The 25,362-nt window shown below is 41.4% G+C and overlaps 1 protein-coding gene across 3 annotated transcripts in view; it reads left to right on the top strand.

Moving 5' to 3' along the window:
* The first annotated feature begins 1,697 nt into the window (after positions 1-1,697).
* Positions 1,698-25,362, top strand: part of PLD1 (phospholipase D1) — a 220,028-nt gene continuing 196,363 nt past the window's right edge. The window contains exon 1 of one of the 3 annotated variants that reach the window (XM_057499971.1): positions 1,698-2,459. In XM_057499971.1, the coding sequence (XP_057355954.1) occupies positions 2,173-2,459 (287 nt within the window). In that variant the 5' untranslated portion in view covers positions 1,698-2,172. The remainder of the gene's footprint in view (positions 2,460-25,362) is intronic. The other 2 variants (XM_036930885.2, XM_036930886.2) reach the window with 2 other exon arrangements.

Genomic DNA, 25,362 nt, shown 5'->3' with positions numbered 1-25,362 from the left:
AACGATTCAAGTATTCTTCATTAAAAGTTATATTTTTTAAAAATTTAGTGACAGCAAAATATATCTCTATACATATTCAGTGAGATAAGCAGCATTCTAAATTGTACAGCATGGTGTTAATTTTGTAGCGAACATTTATTTATGTGTAGAAAACAAAGAGGAGAAATATACCAAGATGTTATCTATGGGTCTGTGTGAGAGGACTTTCAGTAATTTCAATTTTTTAAAAAATTGTCTTCTGTGGTCTCAAAAACTCTGTATTTTTGTAAATATAAACTGTAAAAATTATAAAAATGAGCATATATTATTTTTATACTAAGAAGAAAAGAAAAATCAAAGAGGATTCAGAACACCCCTTGTCTGATAAAAACATCAGGTGTGCATCCAGATGGGTATATAGCAGGATTTCATAGTCAACTTGTTCTTGACATCTCTGATAACAGGTAGACTCAGACCAGGAGCAGCCGCCACAACCAACAATCGCAAATTTCTCAGGAAAATCGAAATAATTGCATCCAGAATCATACTCCATCTAAAACTTATCTTTCGCAGTCCATAGCTTAAGTTTATCTCTAAACAACATATGGCCTTCTCCTATTTCATCCTTCTAGCTTAGGGAAGCAGAAATTCAATTATTGTGAGGATACTTAAATTTTTATTCCTCATTATGGTTAATAGAAAGACCTATTGTTGTAGGCTAGCACTGAATGTTGTAATGATGACACTTTGGAAGTTGGGATGCAGTGTTAGAGCCTGCTACTTCTCAATCAAAAGTGTTATAATTTCTAAAGACAAGGTTGTAAGAGTGCAGTTACTTGTGTGCGTAATCTTAACAAATCATCTGTGACTAATAAAACTTGAGGAAGAAGGGAGGAAAGGGTATTCAGACTTTCAGTAACATGCTTGTCTTACACTTGCCAAACTCTTCTTAGGCAATACTCTGTTTGTTCAGAGTTCAGAGGGCCATGTGTTTAATTGTAAAAATCTGTCGGTATCCTAGGATTCAAAAGACATCAATCATTTTTGTCAACAAGGAAGAGTAAGAGCTGTGAGACTCTTTTATCATTAAGAAAAGATGTGCTCAAGAGAGAAAAATGTAGTCCAGGGAGGGATGAGCAACTGTAGGTTACAAGAAAACAGAGTTCCAGACTGTGTTGCACCCCTCCTCCCCTGGACTAGAATATTACATTTTCCATTTCATGTAGTTCCATGTGTGCAGTAAGACATTATGTAACTGGGCCAGTCTCTGCTGTGCAATATCCACTAAGGGCTTTAAAGTGGCCCTCATTAACAGTTTGGTGTATGTGGAGGCAATCACCTCCCTTGGATTTGGCAGAAGGCAGGATTGTGTAATGAGGCTGGAGCTGGCCTTTAGTCAAGACTATATTCCAAGAGGGCTGCTAGTCAAGCCAATGACAACTGGTTTTCTTTTTCTTAAGACTATTCTAAATTGACTAAAAACATCAAAATTGCTGTATTTGGGCAGTCCCATCTGTGAAATGGGAATTTTCCACGTTTTACTCCCGCTTCATTGTTTTATGCTAAGATTCCTAAACTATACCCGGCTTGAGCTTTTAAAGACATCAAGACACACACGGGGATGGTAGCGCAGCACAGAGAACATAGTCAGTGGTTCTGTAACATCGTCCTATGTTGGCAGATAGTAAGTAGGGGGGGGTGAGGATTTAATAACGTGGGTAACTGTTGAGCCACTGTGCTGTATACTTGAAACTAATAAAATTTTGTGTATCAACTATACTTAAATTCAAAAAATACACTTAAAAAAAAGTCAAGACACAAATTCCCATCTCCTGCGTTTTCAGTTAGGTGACCTTAGGCTGGTTACTTCATTTTTCTGAGCTTCAGCTTCCTTACCTGTAAGTGACAACACCTACTCCAGGGAGCGGGAAGAAGGCTTACAGGTGGCGCCAACACAGCTCCAGCTTCTTACCTGTGCCACCTTAGGCAAGTTATTTCACCTTTCTGATCTGTTTCTCTACTGGTAAAACGCGCCAGTAGCCACCAGTAGCAGCAAAGGACGAAGAGACACCAGCAAAGTTCCTGGAGCAGTGCACGCAAACCTGGCCGCCGGAGAGTACCTGGTATTAATAATGCTGGTGAACATCCCGCAGCTTGATGCGGTAGAGTTACACGAAACGGGGAGGACAGACTATGAAACGGGGACCAGGAGGGAGGCCCAGCGAGCGCAGCCTCCCGCCCGCCGGGCGGCCAGCCTCCGCCACCGCGCGCTGGGTCGGCCGGCCCCGCCGCGCCTCGCCTCGCCTCGCCCCACCCCTGCCAGGCCGGGGCGAATCCCGGCGGCGAGTTCCGGCTGCGGCGCAGCGCGTTCCCACTCGGGCGCTCCCCGCTTCCCTGCTCCGGCACCGTCAGCTGCGCCCGCCGCCCCCCGAGGATTCGCCGCCGTCGCGCCGGAGCCGGCAGCCGCCGTCGCCCCGCAGGTAGGAGCCGCGCGAGGCCCCGCGGGAGCCCGGTTTCCCCTGCGCTCGTCTTCCGGCCCTCCTCCCGCTGGCCCGGGCGGCTGACCGCTCCCCGCCCATCTTGGACGGGACCTTGAGAGGGGCGTCGGCGGCGGGAAGGCCCCGCGGGCCTCCCGGGCACGCATGCGGGCCCAATTCCTGCAGCGTCGACGCGGACAACTTCGGCGCGCACTGCTGCCCGGGCGGCGCTGCCTGGAGCGCCGTGCAGCGCTGGCTCCGGGCCCAGGTTGGACGAGTCCTCTGCAGGGGGCACCCGCCCACCCGCCTACCCCGCTGCAGGGCCGCGTGGGGGGCCCCCAGGGCACCTCGCGCGCCTCGGGCTGGCCTGCGCTGTGGGATGACTAGGATGGCGCTGCGGGACCAGCATCCCGGACCAACCAGCAGTGTTGCGTTCAGAGGAAAGGCTTAGAGCGCAGCCTGCCAGATGCACCCTCCTGGGCGTGTTGCCACACAGCTACTCGCTGTGGCGCCCGCGAGGTGAAGATGCTGAGGTGCGGCTAGGGGTGCAGGGGCCAGGGGCAGCACATGTGTTAAGGGGCTTGTTTCTTTTGCTCCAGTTCAAGGTATTTGGGACCTAAATCTCGTCCATTGTGCTCCAAGCCTTCGATAGGATTTTGTGACGCCCAGCACAACTGCCCTTGTAGAATCAGTCCAGGGCCACTGCCACGCCTATATTTGCTCCTCCTAGCCTCGAATTATTGCCTTCTTTACTTCCTCTCTGAAGCACTAAACACAAGTTGATTCTTAATGACCGCAAGGGTTTCTGGGTTTGATCATCTGTAGGTCTTTCCTCAGAATGGGTAGTTCCCTTAACTTTACCTGCCAGGCCTGCCAATTTCACTTTAGAGAATAACCCTTTGTGGGCCTTCTGAAGGCCTTTGGAGAACTAGGTACCCACAGATTTCTGTGCTGCTTTCAATGGCCTAATTAATGGTGGTGCAATGAAAGCATAAAGAATGGAAAGAATCTACAGCTTGAACTGTTAACAGACACCATATTTATACTCTGCCTATTTGAATAAGAATCTTTCAGAATTCAATGTTTTGTAACATACATACAGGTGAATTTGTACACAGGCTTTTAGCTTGAACTTGAACATAGCCTTTCAATGTTATTTGGGGACCTTTTAAATAATTGTATGAGCTCCTATATATGTATGTTGGTCTTCTAAGTATATAATATAATTAAAAATACACACAAAAAATATGAGTAGTTACGGCTTTGAGGAATACGTGCCTTGATCATGTTTGTCCCTAATGCCAGAGTGTTTATGATTCACAGTAGAAAGTGCTGTAAAACACTAGTTTAGGTTTGTTGATTCACTTATAGCTAGGTAGTGGAGGACCTTGCTCCTTGGAAGTTGTCTGATAATTGTATTTCTTAATTTAAAATTATTTGTTATAAAATTCATATACTGTTAACTCTTTTTAAAATTACTTTTTAATTTTTATTGTGGTAAAATACACATAACAAAATTTGCTATCTTAACCATTTGTAAGAATACAGTTCAGTGGTGTGAAGTACTTTCACATATTTGGACTACCACCACCACTATCCTATCACAAAATTTGTTATCTTTTTTATAGGGTTTTAATAACATTTTAATGATAATGACTGTTCTGCAGGCTTTAGTTTTCTCACTAAGCAAGGATTGAGTTTCATTGCATAGCTTTAGAGAGATGCACTTTTAAGGGGAAAGCTGAAAAGCCATAGCCAGACTGTTTAGTAAATCTTATCTCCATCAGGAAAGGCCTACTACATTGCCATTTGAGATTAAACTTGTGAGCTATTTAAATTTGTGCATAAAGGTTTGTGAAGTTCAGCTGTCAAGAGGGAGAAACAGGTAAGGGAGTTATTGTTGATTATTTCCTCTCCTTAATATCTAACAGCAAATGGAATTCTTTGGTCCCCTATAACAATGTAGTAGCACGTTTCTAAGTTATACTTGAGCTCAGAATGTGGCACCTATATAGTAACTAAAAGCGGTTTCGATTAAGCTAGCCTCTGAATGTAAGAATTCTCTTTCCACTTCAGGTGTTTTCTAATCATTGATGCCAGAGGACTCAGCGCATTGAAACTCCCAATTAGTTTGAGTCATTGTGTCTACAAGAGCTCAGTGCCACAAAATAAACTGTATTCTTCCGCTGGGGTGTAGTTAAATGTTGTTGCAGGGTTAAAATGAGAAATTCATAACCTAAATTTCCCATGAGCCTGTAACATTTCTGATCAGAAAAGGAATCATACAAATCATATCTTATGCTGTAGCAGGAATGCATTCCAATGCATTAGTTTTCCTAAATTCACAGTGCAGTGCAAAATCTGGATCCCAGATGTTTTAGTATTGGGCTATTAAACAATGTGTATTATGTAAGTGTTTCATTGTGTCACAGTTTCTTTTTTCTTTCTCTTGTGAAACTTTCCTAATTTTTTTGAATTTTTTGAACAAACATTGCAATAACAATAAAATGATATTTTTTTAAACTTACACTTATGTGGTGCTTACTGTGTATCAGGCAATATTCTAAACACATTTAACCCTCAAAACAACCCAGTGAAGTAGGTTAGAGTATCATCTCCATTTTATAGATGAGGGAATTTGAAGCACAGTGAGATCGTAGTAAACTAACACATGGCAGAGCTGGGGATCCATCCTAGGCAGCCATGAACCCAGATTTTGGCACTGCTCTCTCACCAGTAAAATATAACCTGAGATTCCACCTTCTAAACAAATGAACCTTTGCCAAGTTGTTATATTCCTTTCTTGTCCTTGTCCTTAAGGGTAAGAAATTTGACATAACTGCAATCCAAGTGCAACTCAGGCAATCAGTTCAACTCCTTTATTTTTCAGAAGAAGAAAAATTACCGTGGAGTGTGGTTATGTCCAGGGCTGGGGCAGGGTCCTGGAAATTCTCTACTGGGGCAGTAAGTCCTGGACTGGGCCAGTCCTTACTTCTTGATTGTGAGGACGTTAGGACAAGGATCCTGGGAGGGCCTGGGGTGGCCAGGGGTGTGTATTTGGGGAGAGAGCAGTATTTGCCAATGGTGGGGGGGAAACACTTCAATATTTTAATAATTGTTTTGACCATCCTGGGACTAATCTGCTACATAAAGGTCCAGGTCATGTCAGGGGTGGGCAGAGCCAAAGCTTGTGGCCTACTCTAGGCCATGGGAAATCTTGCTGCTTAGGACTCAGAGTACTTTATTTCTTCTCCAGTTGCTGATGTCTGTGACTGGGCTCCCCTCTGGTTGAGGAGAATATTTTATTCTGTACTCAATCATTTTTTGGGCTTTTGGGTCTAGAGTTGAGAACCTTTTGAAAGCCTTTGACGCACAAAAGAAAATCAGCCAAGAGAAACATGGAAATAAAAAAAACTTTGTTTAGTCAGTTCTTTTGTTGAGAGGGACTGGGAGAGACTTCCAAGGGCACAAACTGATTAACTCTGTTTAAGAACAGGAAAATCAAAGTGCAGTATTCAGCAGTGATTTTTTTCAAAGTAGGCTTTTACAGACAGTACGTTTGGAGGAAGGGGGAGAAGGAATAAGCATGGGAAGAGTAAAGGATGGTGGGGGAGGGGGAACCAAAGGCAGAGAGAGGAGGAAGTGGAAGAGGAGCGCAGGAGAGGATGGCGCTGAAACCTTCTGCAGTTCTTTATACAAGGCTGAGTTTCAGTGTATTACCTTGGCCCTCTGAAACGCCGACTGCATTTCTTTGTTTTATCTTGAAGTGATCTTAATGTTGCTTAAAACTTGCTAATCCATGAGGCATGGCTCAATGAGATACCAGGGAAGCCGTAGCCTCTGCTTGGGATCTGCATACCAACCTACTCAGTTTTTGTTTCTACCACTTTTATATGAATGAATTTTCTATAGAGAATGATAATTAGAATCACTGGGTTTGCAATTATTTTATCATCTGTCTTCCCTGTGAGAGGGAAGGCTTTGAGGTTCCACACTGGGTTTTTGTCACTTTTGTATCTCCAGGGTCCATTGTAGTTTACAAGAACAGATGTGAGCTGAATGAAAGGGTGCATTTAATGGGTGAAGAAAGATGGCATGACTGATTTTATTCAAAATATATAGATATTTTTCCAGAAAAGGTTTTTGTGGCAAATGCTTATTTATTTGTTCTGCTGTGCCATTTAACTGTTCCTACGAACACATTTGTAGATGTGGAATGGACAGTATGGCATTTTGGATGTGTTAGTAGGCATACTTCAGAGATATTGTGGGTTCAGTTCCATACCACCACAGTAAAGCAAATATCACAATAAAGCAAGTCAGATAAATTTCTTGGTTTCCCAGTGTGTATAAAAGTTACATTTGCACAATATTGTACTCTATTAAGTGTGCGATGGCATTATTTTTAAGAGGATGTACATGCCTTAATTTAAAAAAAGTTTTATTGCTAAAATTGCTAACCATCATCTGAGCTTTCAGTGAGTCCTAATCTTTTTGCTGGCTGAGGGTTTTGCCTCGATGTTGGCAGCTGTTGACTGATCAGGGTGGTGGGTGCTGAAAGTTGGGGTGGCTGCAGCAATTTCTTAAAATAAGACAGTGAAGTTTGTCACATCAATTGACTCTTCCTTGCATGAATGATTTCTCTTTGGCATGCAATGCTGTTTGATAGCATTTTACATGCAGTAGAACTTCTTTCGAAATTGGAGTCAATCCTTTCAAACCTTGCTGCTGCTTATCAACTAAGTTTATGGCATATCCTCAATCCTTTGCTGTCATTTCAACAGTCTTCACCAGGAGCAGATTCCATCTCAAGAAACCACTTTCTTTGCTCATGCATAAGAAGCAAGTCCTCATCCATTCAAGTTTTATCATGAGATTGCAGCAATTCAGTCCCATCTGCAGGCTCCACTGCTAATTCTAGTTCTCGTGCTATTTCTACCACAGGTGCAGTTACTTCCTCCACTGAAGTCTTGAATCCCTCAAAGTCATCCATGAGGGCTGGAGTCAGCTTCTTCCAAACTCCTGTTAATGTTGATATTTTGACCCCTTCTCATGAATCTCAAGAGTGTTCTTAATGGCATCTAAAATGGTGAATCCTTTCCAGAGGATTTTCAATTTGCTTTGCCCAGATCCATCAGAGGAAAAACTATGTATGGCATATATATAGCCTTAATGAAAAACATATTTCTTTAATACGAAGGCTTGAAAGTTGAAATAACTCCTTGATCCATGAGCTGCAGAAGGGATGTTGTGTCTATAAGTATGAAAATAATACTCATTTTCATTGTGCATCTCCATCAGAGTTCCTGGGTGCCCAGGTGCATTGTCAATGAGCAGTGATATTTTGAAAGATACCTTTTTTTTCTGAGCAGTAGGTCTCAACACTGGACTTAAAATATTTAGTAAAACTGTGTTATAACCAGATAAGTGTCACTCAGGCTTTGTTGTTCCATTTATAGGTAGAGTAGATTTAATATAATTCTGAAGGGCTCTAGGATTTTCAGAATGGTAAGTGAGAATTGGCTTCAACCTAAAGTCACCGTAATAAGGGTCAGCCTGTCCTTTGAAGCTTTGAAGTCAGGCATTGACTTCTCCATTCTAGCTATGAAATTCCTAGATGGCATTGTCTTCCAATAGAAGCTGTTTCATCTACATCAAAAATGTGTTGTTCAGTGTAGCCACTGTCATTAATTATCTTAACTAGATCTTCTGGATAACTTGCTGCAGCTTCTCCATCAGCACTTGCTGCTTCACCTTGTACCTTTATGTTATGGAGATGGCTTCTTTCCTTAATCTCACGAACCAACCTCTCTAGCTTCCAGCTTTTCTTCTGCAGCTTCCCCTCCTCCCTCAGCCTTCATAGAATTGAAGGGAGTTTGGGCCTTGCTCTTGATGAGGGTCTGGCTTAGGGGAATGTTGTGGCTGGTTTGGTCTTCTATCTAGAGCACTAAAACTTTCTCCACATCAGCCCTAGGCCTGTTTCACTTTCTTATTATGTGTGTTTTCACTGGAGTAGCACTTTTAATTTCCTTCAAGAACTTTTCCTTTGCATTCACAGCTTGGCTAACTGGTGCAGGAGGCCTAGCTATTGACCTGTCTTGCTCAGCCTCTGACATGCCTTCCACATTGACCTTAATCATTTCCAGCTTTTGATGTAAAATGAGAGACCTTCCTTTCACTTAAATACTTAGAGGCCATTGTAGGTTTATTAATTGGCCTAATTTCAATATTGTTGTGTCTCAGGGAGTAGGGAGGCCTGATGAAAGGGAGAAAGATGGGGAAACTGATGGTTGGTGGAACAGTCAGGACACACACATTTATCAATTGTTTTCAGTCTTATATAGGTGTGATTTGTGTGTCCCAAAGCAGCTACAATAGTAATATCAAAGATTACCAACATAGATCACCATAACAAATACAATAATTATGGAAAAGTTCAAAATATTGAGAGAATTACCAGTATGTGACACAGGGACAAGAAGAGAGCAAATGCTGTTGGAAAAATGGCACTGATAGATTTTCTCACAAAGGGTTGCCACAAACCTTCAATTTATAAGAAACACAATATCTGTGAAATGCAATAAAATGAAGTACAATAAAATGTGAGGTATGCCATTATTCATCTCATTGGCTTTTTCTGCAGTGTTTTTTACAAGTTCTGATGAAGCAGTCCTTTGAAATAAGGTTATTGGGTATGTAGGAATGGATTGGGATGGGGGTTCCATGGCTTGGAGTGGGAAAACAATTCCAGATGTAGTGTGGAGCAGTGGTATGAATATGCAGAGACTAAAGTGGGAAATTTGATAAGAGGAACTAAGAGTAGGGAAGAAAATTAATTGGAGATGAAGTTTGATGTATATAAAACTTCACCATTCTTCCCACTTTGAAATAAAAATATATAAGCTAAGTTAGGGTACATTGTTTGGAAATAAGGTGTAGTTTTTGTACTAACATGATTTTAATGTCAAAAAGATTTAAAAACAAAAAAGAGAGAGGGGAAATCCAGAGAATACTATTATCCTTAGTGGAAACTCACAAGTTTGGATGTAGATGGTGAATATTTCAAAGCTAGGAACATGAAGCAAAGACTCTAACCTTACCCTCACTTCATCTAATTCCATTCCCAAACTGCCGCACTGTTGGCTGGAAATGCAGAGTGATGGGAGCAGCGACTAAGCAAAGCAGGTCTGTGTGGCTCATAAGGCACTGATGGGACCCGCACAGTCTTCACTGGGAGGAATAATGACTACGGGCCTTGGCCTAGGAGTCGGAGAGCTCGGATTATTAGATCCTGAGGACTCTACACCTGAGAGTCCTGTGGTCTGAGAAAAGTAACTAAAAAATCTTCTAGGCCTTGGTTTCCCCATCTGTAAAATGGGGATAAAAACAGAATCTATCCCACAGGTTTACTGTGAGGACTGCAGGGAACAATGCCTACAAAGTGTTTAGCACAGAGCCTGGAACAGAGAAATGACACAAGGAATGTTAGGTCCCCTTTCACATACCTCCTCCCCATTCCTGCCCCAAATCCAGCAAGAGTGCCGTCCATAAACAGCCACGCAAACTGGAATTGCTGCTAGAGGAGACATGGAGATGTGGCCCTGTGGGAATATGGGTGAAGGGGAAGTTAATTTTGCTTGTGAGGAATTCTTGAGTGAGAAGGGAATTCCTGAGACCCCAGTGATGAGAAGCAACAGGATGACTTCTGGCAATGAGGCTGGTGACAAATAGAGGAAATGAACTGTTTACCTTTGATGATTATACTTTTAGGATATGTGTTTTGTTATTAGCTAGAAAATTTGATTTTTCTTAATCCATGAGCAGAGCATGGCATTTAACAGGAGAACCATTTCTCTTCACCAATGAGTGTATATATAGAGGTCTATTTTTCAGAGGTATTTAGAATTAAGAAGAATAGGGTGTTTTCTCAAGGTAAGAGTGAAGCACCTCTCCTGTCACATTAAATGGGAGGAGGGCACTGTTGGCACCACCAGTGTTACAGAGGTGTGGGCAATACATATCCATGTGAATCATATGGCAGTATAGACTGTTCATCAGTAACCTCAACACGCAGTTTTCACACTTTTTAAACAAACTGTGGCTACGTTCCCCACCCCCGCCCCCAAGAAGCACGTCTGTGAAGGAGCTCTGCTATGAAATCTCAGAATGTAAAACACCCAAAAGCAGAGCCGTCCTTCTTGGTGATTCCTAGGTGGGTACAGTGAGCCAGCTGCTTCCTCCCACTTCCTCTCCCTGCCCACCTCCTGGCACCAGCTGTCCGTCAGCTGCGGGAACTCTAGGGCACCTAAGAGCAAATGTGAAGGCACTGCTGTACCCTTGTTTTAGGGAAGGGAAACTAAGACCCAAAAATGGGAAATGAAAGGCACGGGATAGACTGTGTTTCAAAGCTTTTGCCATTGGTATTCTAGAACTGGCTCATACTGGGAGCTAATTTTTAAATTATCAGGAGTTTCATGAGCAGATTGTTCCACATGCCCTTATTAAAAACTAAATTATCTGAAGTTTAGGTTTTAAACTTACATTAAGTAAATTATATTGAGAAAAAATAGCAAATGCCACAAATCATCACTTAGTAATTATTTTACTAAATTTACTGCCATCTGTGCTCTTGAAGTTACATTTTTTGTTTATGTATAGTAAAAATACTATAACTTTTGTCAAACTGCATGTTCAGTAGTAACATCGTGGTGGGCGCTTGAAATGAGCCATGATAGGGAATATTTACCTGGAAATTGGCCAACGCTACAGTTAGGGCTTCTCTCCAGCACCCAGCTGCTTGTCGAGCATTTGTCAGCACAGCTCTGGCTTTGCCCCTCTGGGTCCTCGAACTTCTTCACTCCCTCCTTTCTTACCGTGACCAGTGAGATTTGCCTAATCCTGTGCTTTCCACTGTCACAGTGGTTCTGCATTTGGAGATGGGTTGGAGAGAAAGAAATACAGCCAGTCATGCAATGTTCTTATCTGTCTTTCCCTATTCATTGGCACAGTTATGATTGGTTCCAAACATTTGAGACCACAGGTGCATTCAGTTTAATCCTGGATTCTATTCCCTTGTAGAGATAAGATTCTTTTGATTCTGCCCTCCCCTCCCTGACAGCCCCTGGGAGAACTTGCCCTCTCCCCACCCTCAGTCACTGTAATTCTAAGGTCTGGCTAAACACTGGGAACTTACTTAAATTCAGATTCCCAGGTCTGTCACATATCTACTACATTGGGACTCTTAGGGTGAAGGGGACTCTGTGTAGTATTTTTCAGTTCCCTCAGGATACTGACCATCCGCTCCTGCACCTGCTTGGCCCCTCCTGTGGGCTCTTGCTGCTCCGCCCTGGTGTTTCATGTGCCCTCTTTCTTATCAGGCCCATCGGTTGGGCCTCAAATTCTCATCCTGTGAAACTTAGCATTCGGAGGCTGAATCTTGGCCCCATGAACCTGTTGCTCATACCAGGGCCTGATTTCCTGGCTCAGTTCTGTCTGGGCCCAGATTCCCAGCTAAGGCACAGCTCTGTGTTCTGCTTGGAGGCTAGCAGGGAGCTGGACTGCTGGGTTTATTTCCACAGAAGCCTGTTTTCACCTTTCTGAGTCATAGCTGCTCATCTCTGGGGGACTGTCAGATGAGTTCTGTTTCTGGAATACACTAAGCTTGGTTTCATCTTAGCATCTTTGCGTGAGGCTGGTTCCCTCTGCTTGAAACACTCTTCTCTGAAGTCTTTGCATGTCTTGCATCATTTTGACATGTGGGGACAGGAAGTTCAAAGGTTTCCTCCCTGGAAAGGCTCTCCCTGACCGTCAAATCTGCCTCCTGGCCAAGTCTACATTTCTTTGCCTACAGCCATGTCTGCCCTAGCCTTTGCCATGGGGTATTTTCATCCCAGAACTCATCCCTATTTAAGTTCTTCTTCATGTCTTATCTTCCTGAATATTATTTTCTACATGAGAACATATGCTCCAGGAGAACAGGGACTTGCCTGGCATATAGTAGGTGCTCACAAATACTTGTTAATGATTAATGAATGCCTCTCCAAATTGCTGTATAAGTATGTGATGATAGTATGAAACCTGGGTTCCCAGATGACTCATGTTTTCCTAATGATTCTTTCCTGACCCTAGAGATGTTACAACATCTCATGACAGTGATTCATTGCTGAGATACTACTGCCATTTGGAAAAAGGGCCACTCTTAACCCATGGGAAATAAAATCTGTAGCTTTATATATGAATGTCACCTTTCATTTTCAGAGAGCATATAAGCAATTGATTCAGCTACATCTACTTGTCCTGTGGGTGAAAACTCTGTGATAGAATAGATCAATTAATTATTAAATTAAGTTAAAATAAACCTGATTGCTTTGGAGAAACACCTGTTTCCACCTTTTTTTATTTCTACCAGGGGAAGTTTTTGGCCAAGTGATGGGGCAGTAGGGGTGTGTGTGTATCATTCTGTAAGAAACCAGGACAGAAGTGCATATTGTAGATATTTGTCCTGTCTGATCCCACTCACCAGAATACCTGTGTGATCTCATGAGAGGACACAGAACTGTCTCGACTAATGGGGAATAATTTTCTGCAAATCTGTTGCCAACAAGGCCAATGGGGCTGGCAGTGAAATCCATCACCCTGTGTTGGCAACAGTCCCCGCTCGTGCTGGTCTTGGAGAATTTAACAGTTAGAGTCTCCTGATGCCAACAGAGTACACAGCATGTGCTAGGACATCTAAGACCTGATTCTGCCCACACAGAGTCTACGGTCTATGCTCCAGGCAGGAAGAAGTTTTGCAACTGAGTCCTGCCAGGCCACCTGAAATGGACTGGCATTTTGTAATGATAATATATTCCAGCTTTTCATGACAAATATTTTCAGACTGCTCTGTGCTTCATGGGCAGGCTAGGATTGGAGAAGGGGTGGCATGAGCCATGCAGAGAGCAGAGTTCTGGAGCTTCTCTAAACTCTACTTTCAACACAATCATTAAAAACCCATAATTTTGTATACTTGATGTTTTAAAAATAAGCTTTTCATTTTAGATTTATAGAAAAGTTACAAAGATAGTATACATGGGTAAACTATGGTTTTGTCTAGTATTAACATCTGAAATTGGGATGGTACATGTATTATAATTAATGAATCATTCTTAAAGCATTATTATTAACTACAGTCCATACTTTATGCAGATTTCCTTTGTTTTGCCCTAATGTCCTTTTCCATTCCAGGCTCCCATCTAGGATCCCACATTGCATGTAGTAGTTGTGTCTCCTTGGGCTCCTCTTGGCTGTGATAGTTTCTCAGACTTTCTATGCTTTTTGGTAACCTTGGCTGTTTAAAGGAGTCCTGGTTAGATATTTTGTAGAAGGCCCCTCAATTAGAATTTTTATGATATTTTCCTCATGATTAGAATGGGAGCATGGGTTTTGAGAGGAAGGCCACAGGGATAACTTACCGTTCTCATGACATCATACCCAGGGTACATACTATTCATGTGACTTTTCACTGTTGATGTTGACTTTGATCCCTTAGCTGAGGTAGTGTTTGTAAGATTTCTTCACTGTGAAGTTACTCTTTCCCCCCTTAATACTTACCCTTTGGAAAGAAGTCACTATTGGCAGCCCACACTATTGAGACAGGGACTTATGCTTTACCTCCTAGAGGGAGTAGTAGCTACATAAATTATTTGTGATTCTTCTACATGGGAGATTTGCCTTTTCATCCCCATTTCTTTCTTTGTTCAATTATTTTTGTCAGTATGGACTCATGGATATTTATCTTATATTTTGTGTTATAATCCAATACCATGTTATTTACTTATATTTAACTTTTTAAAGATTTTATTTAAACAAAAAAAGCCCTGCTATTTAAAGGCGTTAGAAAACTATTGTTCATATATATCTTTTAATCTTTGCCTCTTCTTCCCTTAAATATTCTAAGTATGCATTTGTTTATTTGAGGCAATAAAAACAAATTGCCACTTAGAATTTAATCATGTATTTCCTTATTTTTTGCAAATGTGAAGTTAAAATATAAGTATTTAAGTTGTTTTTTGGAGTGGTAGAAGCCGAAATGCATTTTTACCCTTCTTGTATACTGCATTTGCACCCAGTACTTTCAAATATCACTGAGATCACCTATAGGGAGACCTATAGTCATCTGTTTTCCTAAAACTCCTTAGGAAGTATAATAATATACAGGGGTTTAGGAATAATTCTTGACCTTTCCTTTTTTCCTTCAGATTTTTCTTAAATTAAAAAGAAACTTTGAAAATGCTACTCAGTGTACTCTTGTTATTCTTGGAAGAATGGTAGACTTGTTACAGAGACCCGCATGTCAGTATTCCATGCTTTCTGTTTTCTAAAATGAATATCCTATGTGCAGTTTTTTTTCTCTACTGAAGAATACAATTAAATAAACTGTATGCAGACTAACATTTTGCCTCTTTTTAAAGCATCTAAAAGTCTAACATATAGTAGATTCTAACGTGCTTATTGACCTGGCTTAAAATAGAGGAAAAACATCCGAAAAGTATTTCATTCCCTTTACGTACTGTTTTCGATTTTGTTTTGTATTTCTAGTTTTGTTCTAAAATCTAGTGCTTTTGGGTGTTTTTGTTTCTGTGCCAGTTTATACACATGGAAATACTTCAGAGTGTTTTTAGCAGCAGGCGAATCCTTCTTATCAAAGTTGTGGGCAGACAGTTGTACTTGGAGACCAGATGACCTGGCCATTTGGGCCAGAGAGATATGCTTCTGAGTCAGATGTTGGTTTGTGGCTTAGTGTGCGGCGGGTAACCCATATAGCCTTAGGGTTGTGATGCCCCACTGAAGACTCAGTCCTCCCATAAGGGCCTGTGAGGTCCACCCCAGCATGGCTGACTCCCTAAGTGGCCAAGTAAACTCTGCCTATGGGGCACTTCCCAGCAGGATCAGGAAATATGCCCAGAACTGGGCCTTGAGATTTGGCTAGACAGGCATGAAGAGTTTGATGTTGCAATCAAATAAAGGATAATGGTATTAATTTAGAACATGTTAAAAAATACTTATTGTATTACATGATAATTAAGTACTAATTAAGCATAAAGGATAAATCCCTCACTTAATTGTCTGTAGTTAGAATCTTTGTAACACAACCAGAGCGAACACCCAATTCTCATCCTTTCTCATCAAACCAGTGCCTGTACTGACATTATCTCCTGATTCCACACAGAATTTTTTTCTCAGTTTGTTTATTCATTAAGTCATAGATGCTTAATCTGATGGCTTCCATATGGTGGTTTCTTTACACCCTGATTTCCTAGGGCCAAGGACTCAGGGAAGCTATGACATTGGCCCATAATTTAAAATGACCATATATTTAATGAGCAGCAATGACCAGAAATGATAATATAATTTCTCCATCTTGTTATGGCACACAAACCAAGCTGGTCTGGTGCAGGGAAGGAGAGGCATTGCTTAAGATAAGGCCTGAGCTGCGTTGGCCTTGAGGCCCTCCTCACCAGAGCCCCAGAGCTGATGTGGAGCAAGGGAGGCGTCACAACCAGGGGGCAGAAAGATAGTGACCTCCTCAGATGAGGCTCTGTAAGACCATGAATTAGCCTCTGGGCTTACCAGTCACCCCAGAGTTGCTTCTCCTTGGAGGGTAGGCCTGGAGGACATTGTTTCCAAAACTGAGGCTTTGTTTTCTTCCAAGTGTAGCTCCACCTCTTAATGCTGCAAAAACGGGTTTAGAATTATGTTAGCAGAAGGTGTTTAAGTGATGGTAATTCACCCAGCACACCCTCATCATTTAGCTCTACTATATTTCACAGTATTGTAATCAGTCCACTTGGATCTTACCCAGCTCACTTTCTTGTTATTGCTGATTATACAACAAAAAGACGATCTCACTCAAGTATAGGTGTTACCTGGATTCAGGGGCCTGAGCACTTTTTCCTTCCCTTTAAAGTTTTTTTTAGGTTTCACATGGTAAGGGTCAGTGATACTTACATTTATTTATGCATCTTTTTACCAATGAGTCATGAAAAAAATGGAAAATGGGCTTGAAAATTACTCTCACATTACAACCATCACCAAACTTATAAGGAAGAATGGCACTGAAGGAGTAATATGCCTCCAAAGATTCTAAAGATTGAGAGAATAAGAATAAACTTAAAAAATTTAGCCAACTTCAGTCAATTTTAAATAGGATGCCCAAAATAAATGGGAAATTTGAAAACATATTTACATCTTTACATGCCAGCTTTTTCCACATTGTGAAGATATTTGCATATGTTTTGGTTGAAAACTACTTATTTAAAAACTATGCATGCAAAGGAAGGCTATCTGCAATGTGGTATTTTTAAATAGACAAGCTTCTGAATTTGCCTCTAAGTCCATTCTGTGCATGTAATTTACTTTTTAATAGTGAGTCCTGTGAGAAGTTTGAAGAACACAGGTCAGTGGCTCATTATTCTTCAGTTCCTGTGGGATCTTTCCTTTCATACACACAGGGCATCTACGTAAGCCTTCTTGGCCAGCTCAACTAATTCATCCTATTGAAATTACAGAATGAAAGTGATCTGATTTGTTAGTTGTACAGTCTGTCATTATTAGGTAATTTAAATGTACTCCATATAGGTGTTTATGCATGAATTTAAGGGTATTATTATTACAAACTGTGGGCATGCTAAGAACTCTGGTCAGACAGGATAACCTGAGTTCTGGTTTTGTCTCTGCAGCTAACTTAGTGTGACCCTAGGCAATTTATTTCCTAGTAAATTTCCTAGTAAATTTCACTAGTACTCGTGTGTTTTAGGCCATGCTGCTGGAGCTGGGATGAATTAACTTCAGTCCTCACCAGGCCTCTGGGGGATATGCAGTCTAGTTCAGTGGTGCTCACACTCCGCTGTGTGTCACAGTCACCTGGAGGGCTCATTCACCCCTAGAGTTTCTGATTCAGTAGGTCTGGACTGGGCAGAGAATTTATATGTCTAACAAGTTCCCAGATGATGTTAATGCTGCTGGTTGGGGACCATAAATTGAGAACCACTGATCTAATGGCTTAGCTGACACATCAGTAACCACAATTCAAAGATTAAATGCTATGAAGTAACTACAGGTAATGTGCAGTGGAAATAAGTGCATAGAAGTGGGTCAAAAGATTAAAGAACAATTGAAGATCTAATGGAAGAGGGAGAAGTTAAGCAGGATCTTGACAGGTGGATGAAGCCTTGACAGGAAGGGCAGGCAGCTTGAGGATAGCCCATCCCAATCTCCTGGTGGGAGGGTGAGGGCATAATGCATGGGAGAGTAGGGTTTAGTCTAGGATAGGTGGACGAAGGGTTGGTATGGGAGAAGGAACAGCCAGAAACAGAAAGCATTGAGAATGAGAAGGCTGGAAAGCTAAACTAAACCTGTTCTTGGTTTTTGGATTTTGACAGCAAGGAGGCAGGATGATCAAAGCCATGTTAGGAGTTAGTGGGGCAGCCCAACCCACAAGCAGGGATGGACTGAAGAAGAGTGTAGAGGTGGGAAGGACGCAGCTGTGGGATGGGTCTGCGCAAGCCACAGATTTGGTAGTTGATTGATTCCTAGGGATGAGACAGATGGAAATGTCACTAGAGACTGAGGATTCAAATCAGTTTTTGAGGGATGAATGAGAGTGGCTGCACATCCCTCAGAGGAAATAGTTCAGCTAAGAAAATGAGCCTCATGAGGCCTTGGTTTCTTTAGGAGGAAACTGGACTAGATGCCTGAAAGGTCTTTCTTTGTATGATCGTGATCAATGTTTGAGAGTTGTTGGTTGTCTGAAATATTACAGAACATATTTGAACAAAAAGCAAATGGCCTGCATATAACAGGCACTCATATATTTGTTGATTGATTGTTCTAAAATATTTACATCTTTAAATAGCCTTCTTTTAGACCTCTTCTTCATTGTCCTTACAGTTTTCTCAGTATGCCAATTTGCTGTTCCTCCCATTTTATGGGCTATGCATGTGAACATTTTTTGTATATGTGTTCTAAGTACATATTTTAAATAATTATAGCAGATATTTTAAACCTTTGTGGCTCTCTCCCCATTATAATAATCATACCATGTTTTGATATATTTGTGCACACTCTTTTCCACTTGATTGTGAACTCCCTTTAAGTGAAGAATGTGTCTTATTCATCTGTACTTCTTACTGTACTCGTAAGTGCTTCTCTAAAGTAGCCAAGCAAATGTTTGAGGAATTGGATTGAATCATTGAGTAAAAGTCAATTACTACCTGTTTCTTTACTGAGAGACAAAATGGCCCAGGTAATAAAGAGTAATAGTTTAAAGGGAAATGAAAATCCATTATTTTGGGAGTTTGAAAGAGGAAACAATTTAGTAGACATTCAGGACTAGAATAGAAATATACATTGACAGGTTAGGAGCCAGAAGTAAAAGCTCATAAAAACTGAAACACTTTTCAGCTCCTTCTTAAATTAGCCATTGAAAAACTTGAACTGGACCTTTCTACTCTGGGCCTCAATATTCTCATTTGTGGAGACTATGGTTGCAGTAAATTTACAGGTTTTTATACCTCTCTGACACTCATGTGCAGAGAAATCTAAGCAGAAGGAACAGCATGAGCAAAGCATCAGAGATGGGAAAGAACGTGTGTATCCTTTGGGAGCAGGGTCTGACATGCTGGGAAATGAAGCAGGAGAGGGAGAGAGAGGCCTGGTTCCAGAGGGCCGTTACTGCTCGGTAAGGAGCCTGGCCTCTTCCCTGTGTGAGAGGGTTGTACCAGGTAGTTTAACTGGGAACGCTACCGAGGGGGCAGGAATGAAGGCCAGGAGAGTCACCCAGGAAGGAGGCGTGACTGAGTTGACCAGTGCCAAGGGCAACTTGTTGCTCAACTCCAAAGGATCTGCTCAGGAGAGATCTTATGGAATGTATCTCAGCACAGTTCACATCAGGAAAAACAGGGAGAGCTTTTATCCATGGTTCTTGTCTCCCATTGATTAAAAGCAGCCTCACTTTTGCAGACGGGGACAGTCTGTTCTGCCTGCCTGGTGGGCTCCCAGGGGCGCCTCATGAGGCATCAACAGAGGAGCCTGGGCAAGAGGCCCTGTCAGGTTGCACTTGTGTGAGCTGGTTGGATTCTTCATGGAACTGGCTGCCATTGCAATGGCAGGAATACGAGGTGAATTTGAGATGATTTGAAATAGGGCATAAAAAGTAGCCATTATAGGGAGCTGATGAAAGAGGGTAGTTGATGTTTTCCTGTTACAGTATGGAGTAAGGTGAAAGTGAAATGATGAAGGCATGTTCCGGAATGCCACTTGTCCCTTAAGCATCTTCTTTATGAATTGGATAGTAGTGGTAGAAGATTTCCACAATTTTCTGTTTTATTCACAGTATAACTACTGCGGGCACCACATTTTACTAACATTTTCTTCATCACTTTCTTAAGCCTAAACAATCAGCAAAACAAAAATCAAGGTGTGATTTGTAGGCTTTTTCCATTTCCAGGTGAAAATATTCCTATTATGGCCAACTTCAAGTTTCAGGGAATTGGGAAGAGATGCACGTGGTATAGCATTATACAATATTTCTACGTATGGGTAAAATAGACCTTAATAACCTCAAGAGCATAGATGTTAGTAAAATGGACTGAAGTCATAAAGAAGTGATAAATTTTGAGTATTTATCACCTTTCTGTTTAATATATTTCTTTGTAATACATACTTAATTTTTTTTAAATTGCTGTTTAACAACTAATTCATCAGATTCCTGAAAATTTACCAATCAATTCTCAGGAGCCCAATGAGCCAGCCCAGCACACTACTGGGTTTATAGTTTTGAAGATCACTTTGGTAAAATCTATAGAAATGTTTTTAAGGGAAGTATAGGAAAAAAATATCTGAACTATAGTCAGAGTGAAAAGTAGGAGAGACATTTAGGAAATGTCTTCATTTAAACTCTGCCAGCATGAGGGTTTGAATGTTGCCAGGTTAATAGAGATAATGTAAATTTCACTGGTTTGTGTTCAAACGTGGTATGTAGGACCTTTAATAAGTCTCCTCCTGGTACTCTTGGAGTATTGGAGATATCTTACATGTCCTTGCAGAGCCCTGTGTCCTTTGCAGTCCTCTGCTTTGACCTCCTTGTTGATGACACCAAAGGGATTTGAGGGAGAGGCCCCACCCCAGACATAGTTACAGGTGCCTTCTGAAAAATGAGATTTGTGCCAAGGAAATCACATGCCAGCCTCACTTTCCCAGGTTTGCAAATCTGGAGAAGGGCGCTTTAGAAAGATATTGGAACCTGGTATGTGCCCCACATAAATTTGTCTCCAGGAGTGTGATGTTGCTGGGGTTTTTTTTGTTTGTTTTTTCTGTGACAGAGGCAAGAGGGAAGACAACCTTCTCTGTTTCTTTCTGCAGCTGTTGATTGCAGCAGCTTCATCCAGTCTGGAGCTGGACAGGGTAACAGCCCCTTTTCCTCCTCTGGTTTGGCCCCTGGTGGTCTTTCTGTCCGAAGACCCCTTTCTTCCCTTGCAGATCAGCTGGTGCAGATGAATGCCTGAAGGCCAGGAGTCCCCCTATCAATCTGCACTCCTAGAGTGTATGAATTTCACTTGGGGGTTGTCCGGCCTCCACTACTTTTAGCAGAAAAATAAGGTGGTGTAGACAAAAGGGTGAAAGTGTCTGCTGAGTGCACGATGGAGCCAGTAACTAGCTGGGCTACGGAAGGAGGATGGAATTGAAATGCAAGGAGGAGAAGTTTAATCGTGTTCAGTTTTGAACTTGATAAAATAGGTGCCTGTGGGACAGGTGAGTGGGTTCTGGGCATTCAGGAGAAAGAAAGGAAAGGAATGGTGGTATTGACAGTAGTAAAGTTGGTGATACAGTCAGTGTCTGTGAGACCCCCTCCCAGTGAAGATGCAGAAAGAGAGAGACATGGAGCGAGCAAGAGTCAACAGGTAAACTAGCTGGAGGCCAGAACCCCAAGGAACACCAGTGTTGAAGGGACAGTGTTGGGGGTTAGGAGCCCAAGAACCAGGCAAAGAGGAATGTCCAGGAAACTCTGAAAGGAAGGAAATGGCACGAACAGAGGACCTGAGGCACGAAGACTGTGGCTCATCCTGAGAACAGCTTCGCCCATTGTATGCGTGCTTCCAGTTTCCCAAGTTTACCTATTCAGAGTTATGACTGAGTTACCCCCACCTCCCTTCCTCCCTCTGCAATATCATAAATGACCCAGGGTCAGGAAGTCATCTGACCCTTCTGCACCATGTTAATACTTTGATCCAGACTTCTATAGTCAGTGTGAGGAGAACACAAATGCACTTTAAGCTAAAGGTGTGGTAAATGTCAACTTTTTTCCTGTTTGGTGTTTCTTGTTGTGTTTTCCATATTAATCACGTCAGTTTTCATTTTTCCCCTCGGTCATGGGCCTGAATTTTTTTCTCTCACAGTTGTCAGCTGCCTGGTGAGTCAGACAGTTTTTCACTATGATACATTGATACAACAGAGCTCAAGACAGCAAGGTCACCACCGAAAGTATGTGCCCCTCTTGCTGGTTGTGTTCACAAACATCCCAAAAGCCCAGTGCTACTGAACTGAATTACAGGCTTTGAAATGACCATACGGTTTGAATCCAGCAGAAAATATACCCCAGACATGTTCAAGAGTTGTTGGTTTGGGAGAAATTAGATGACTCCGACATGAAACGCCAGAGCCTATTTAAAGAGATGGTGGAGTGAGTTTTCTGCAGCACAAATCTGTTGAATAAGTGGATTTGGATGTGACCACAGTCTTGCCATATGAAATTCTATTCCATGGGAATTCAAGTTAGTGGCTTTGTGAAGGCATTTATCACAGGCTGTGAAAATTTTTCTTGAACTCTTTTGCCAAATAGATGTATAGAGAAATAAAGATGGGCTTTTACTGTAACTATTCATCTGCTCTAATCCTCTTATACCTCAGTGTGTCCCTATGCACATAGCAGTGAAATTAAATATAGCTCTTCCTTATAAGGTAGGAACTTAGGGGTGTTGGTCTACTGCTAAGGGAATAGTAAAACTAGAGAGAACAGCCCTTATATATCAGTTAGGTATTGTGATTAGCTAAGAGTATGAATTCCAGAGATAATGGCTTTATTTCTCATGTAAAAGCAGTTTGGAAGTAGGCAGTTCTGAGCTGGCATGATAGCTGTAGGTATCATCAGGATCTCTCCAGCTCTCCAATCTGCCATCTCCAGGATATAGCCCTTGTCCAAGAGGGCTGCTGGAGGCCCAAACATCATATTTACATTACAGGTAGGGAATAAAGTGGGAAAGAAGGACATACCATCTCCCAAGGATCTGTCTCAGGTTTCCAACCCTCTACCACATCTCACTGGCCAGAATTCAGGCACATAGCCATGCCCAGCTGCAGACATCAAATTTTGATTTGCTCCATCTCTGAATTATTATGTCTCATTTTAAAAAAATTAATTAACCCCCAATCTTTTATTCCTCTGGTCATTATTGCAAGAGACTGGGAAATAGCTCATGCAAGAGTGAGACTCTTTAGTGTATTTAGTGTAGTTCAGGCTAGCCAAGTCGACATCTCACAAAGCCCTCAGACACTGTTACTGAGTTGTCAGCTAGAGAGAGAGAAAGGATAAAAGCACTTGGGTGTTTCTTCCCTTCTGATATTCTGGCAGAAGGTGGACTGATGCTATGATTGGTAGCTAAATTGATGACCTGTGATTGTGCATTTTAATTTTTTTTCTGCTTTGTTTTTCCCTCTATATTTATCATAAAATACTTAAGACTTTATTTTTGATGTTTTCATTAAGCAAGTAAAGAGCTTTGAGTCTCGTCAGCCAATATGAACTCATGAAAGTTAATAGAACTTAAAATTTGCTTTTAAAAGTAATGGTAAGATGTCCGATTTTTTAATAGCATAAATATTTTTTTTCTCATGTGTATCTTTATTTAGTCTTCTGTGTACAGAGATATTAATGGACCTTTTCATTCTTATTCAAGCCAATAATAGCTTTTATAATTAAAGCAAAAATTAGTAGCATTGCAGATTTATTTTTACTGATGAGATGCATATGCTCATTAATCTTTTATTGAGAGTCCTCTGTGTTGTTTTATAAAAATAAGAGCTTTATTGAGATATAAGTCACATCATTAAGTTCACCTTTTTAGAGTACACAATTTACTGATTTTAGTATATTCATAAAGTTTTACATTGATCACCACTAATCTTAGAACCTCTGTATTCTTCTATATTAAATATTGATTTAAATGTTTTAAGACAGGTGAAGAATTTTAAAAACTCTGTTGTCTGATTTAATTCATTTGAAAACAGAGATTGGTGACTTTTGGAAAGGGCAGGATTGCGAATGTTTGGTCTTAATTTTGTCAGGGGCATATACATAAGGCTTTCATTATGGTATTTTCTCCTAAATTAAATATATTGTTCCCTGAGATGTCATTCAAATTCAGGGCTTTCATTCATTTGTTCAGGCAGTATTTACTGAACCTTTATTGTGTGCCAATATCTGGGCTAGGCACCAGCAGCCCCAGTCATAAGAGACTTTCTCAGAAACCTTGTGGTCAGGTGGGAGGAGAGAGCGGTAGAGTCATTCTGTTGACCTTCAGGAATCCATCCTGACTGTAAGTTCAGGAGGCATGAAGCCTCAGAGCTAGCATACACCATGTGTGGGGAGCTCACATCTGTCTGCGTGCAGGAGGGAAGTGACTGAATCTGTAAAGAGGTTTTGGAAACACATTCCACAAGAGACCAGGTCTTTTTTGGGGATTGGTTTCACAGCAGATAAGGGCACAATCACTAAGCTTCTCTAAGAAGCAGACACAGATTCTGAGAAGTACAGCAAATGTCACTGCAGTTAGTGAGAGATGCATTGCAGGGTTCCCCCTGCAGTGTAGGTGGCATCTTCCCTTCCTTCAGATCTCTACTTAAATACCACCTATCATTCAGGCCTCCCTCACCACCTCTCTAAAACAGAACCCTATCTGGTGCCATCTCTTTGCTCTGCTTTCTATTTCTTCTGACGCCATGTTATACATGTGTTATTGTAGTCCCTCCCCTGTTAAAATGAAAGCCCCACTACAGCACAGAGAAGGCAAGTAGTGACTCTACAGCATCTTATTACACTGATAGATAGTGACTTCAATGGGGTGGGAGGGGGGCTTAATAGTATGGGTGAATGTTGAAACCACAATGTTGATCATGTGAAACCTTCTTAAGATTGCATACTAATGAGACCTTAATTTTAAAAAAAAGAAAGAAAGCCCCTTAGAGCAGATATTTTGTTTTGTTTGCTGTGCTGTCTCCAATACAATGTCTGGCACACAATTAATGTTTAATAAAGATTTGTTGCATGCATGAATAAAGGATTTAAAAGTGCAAATTACAGAATTCTGTTTATGTGGTTCCTTATGCAAGCAGAAGTTAATTTTCTTACTTTATACTCTAGAACTCTGGTGTATATTTATTTGTGGATAATAACTGGGTGAGGCTAGTTTCTCATTGCAAAACAACAGAGAGAAATTTGAATCCCTCTTAGCTTTTCTGCCCTAGACCCCAATATGATCTGAAAAGCGCTCAGATTATGCTAATTGGTTCAATTTAAAATGGGTGCTTTTCAACCTTGATTAGGGTCTCACTTAGAAGGTACACTTCATGTGAGCAGGAGGTTTTTCTGTTCTTTTCTTGTATTCACAGAGCCCAGAACCATGCCTGGCCCAAAGCAGGCAGTAAATAAACCCCATTTCTTAATAACTGAATTTGCTTCTTTCTTCTTCAGGAAGACAGGCAGTAGGAATGTGCTCCCTGGGAATCCCTTAGATTCCAAACATTTTCATCTACCCTTGTCTTTTTCTTATCTGTCTCAAACTGCTTGTTTCTTCTCTATGTGTTTTTCTTT

Source organism: Manis pentadactyla, chromosome 1, assembly GCF_030020395.1.
Source record: "Manis pentadactyla isolate mManPen7 chromosome 1, mManPen7.hap1, whole genome shotgun sequence".
Classification (NCBI taxonomy): Eukaryota; Metazoa; Chordata; class Mammalia; order Pholidota; family Manidae; genus Manis; species Manis pentadactyla.
The sequence above is the reverse complement of the archived record's forward strand: the minus strand, read 5'-3'. Positions and strand labels throughout refer to the sequence as shown.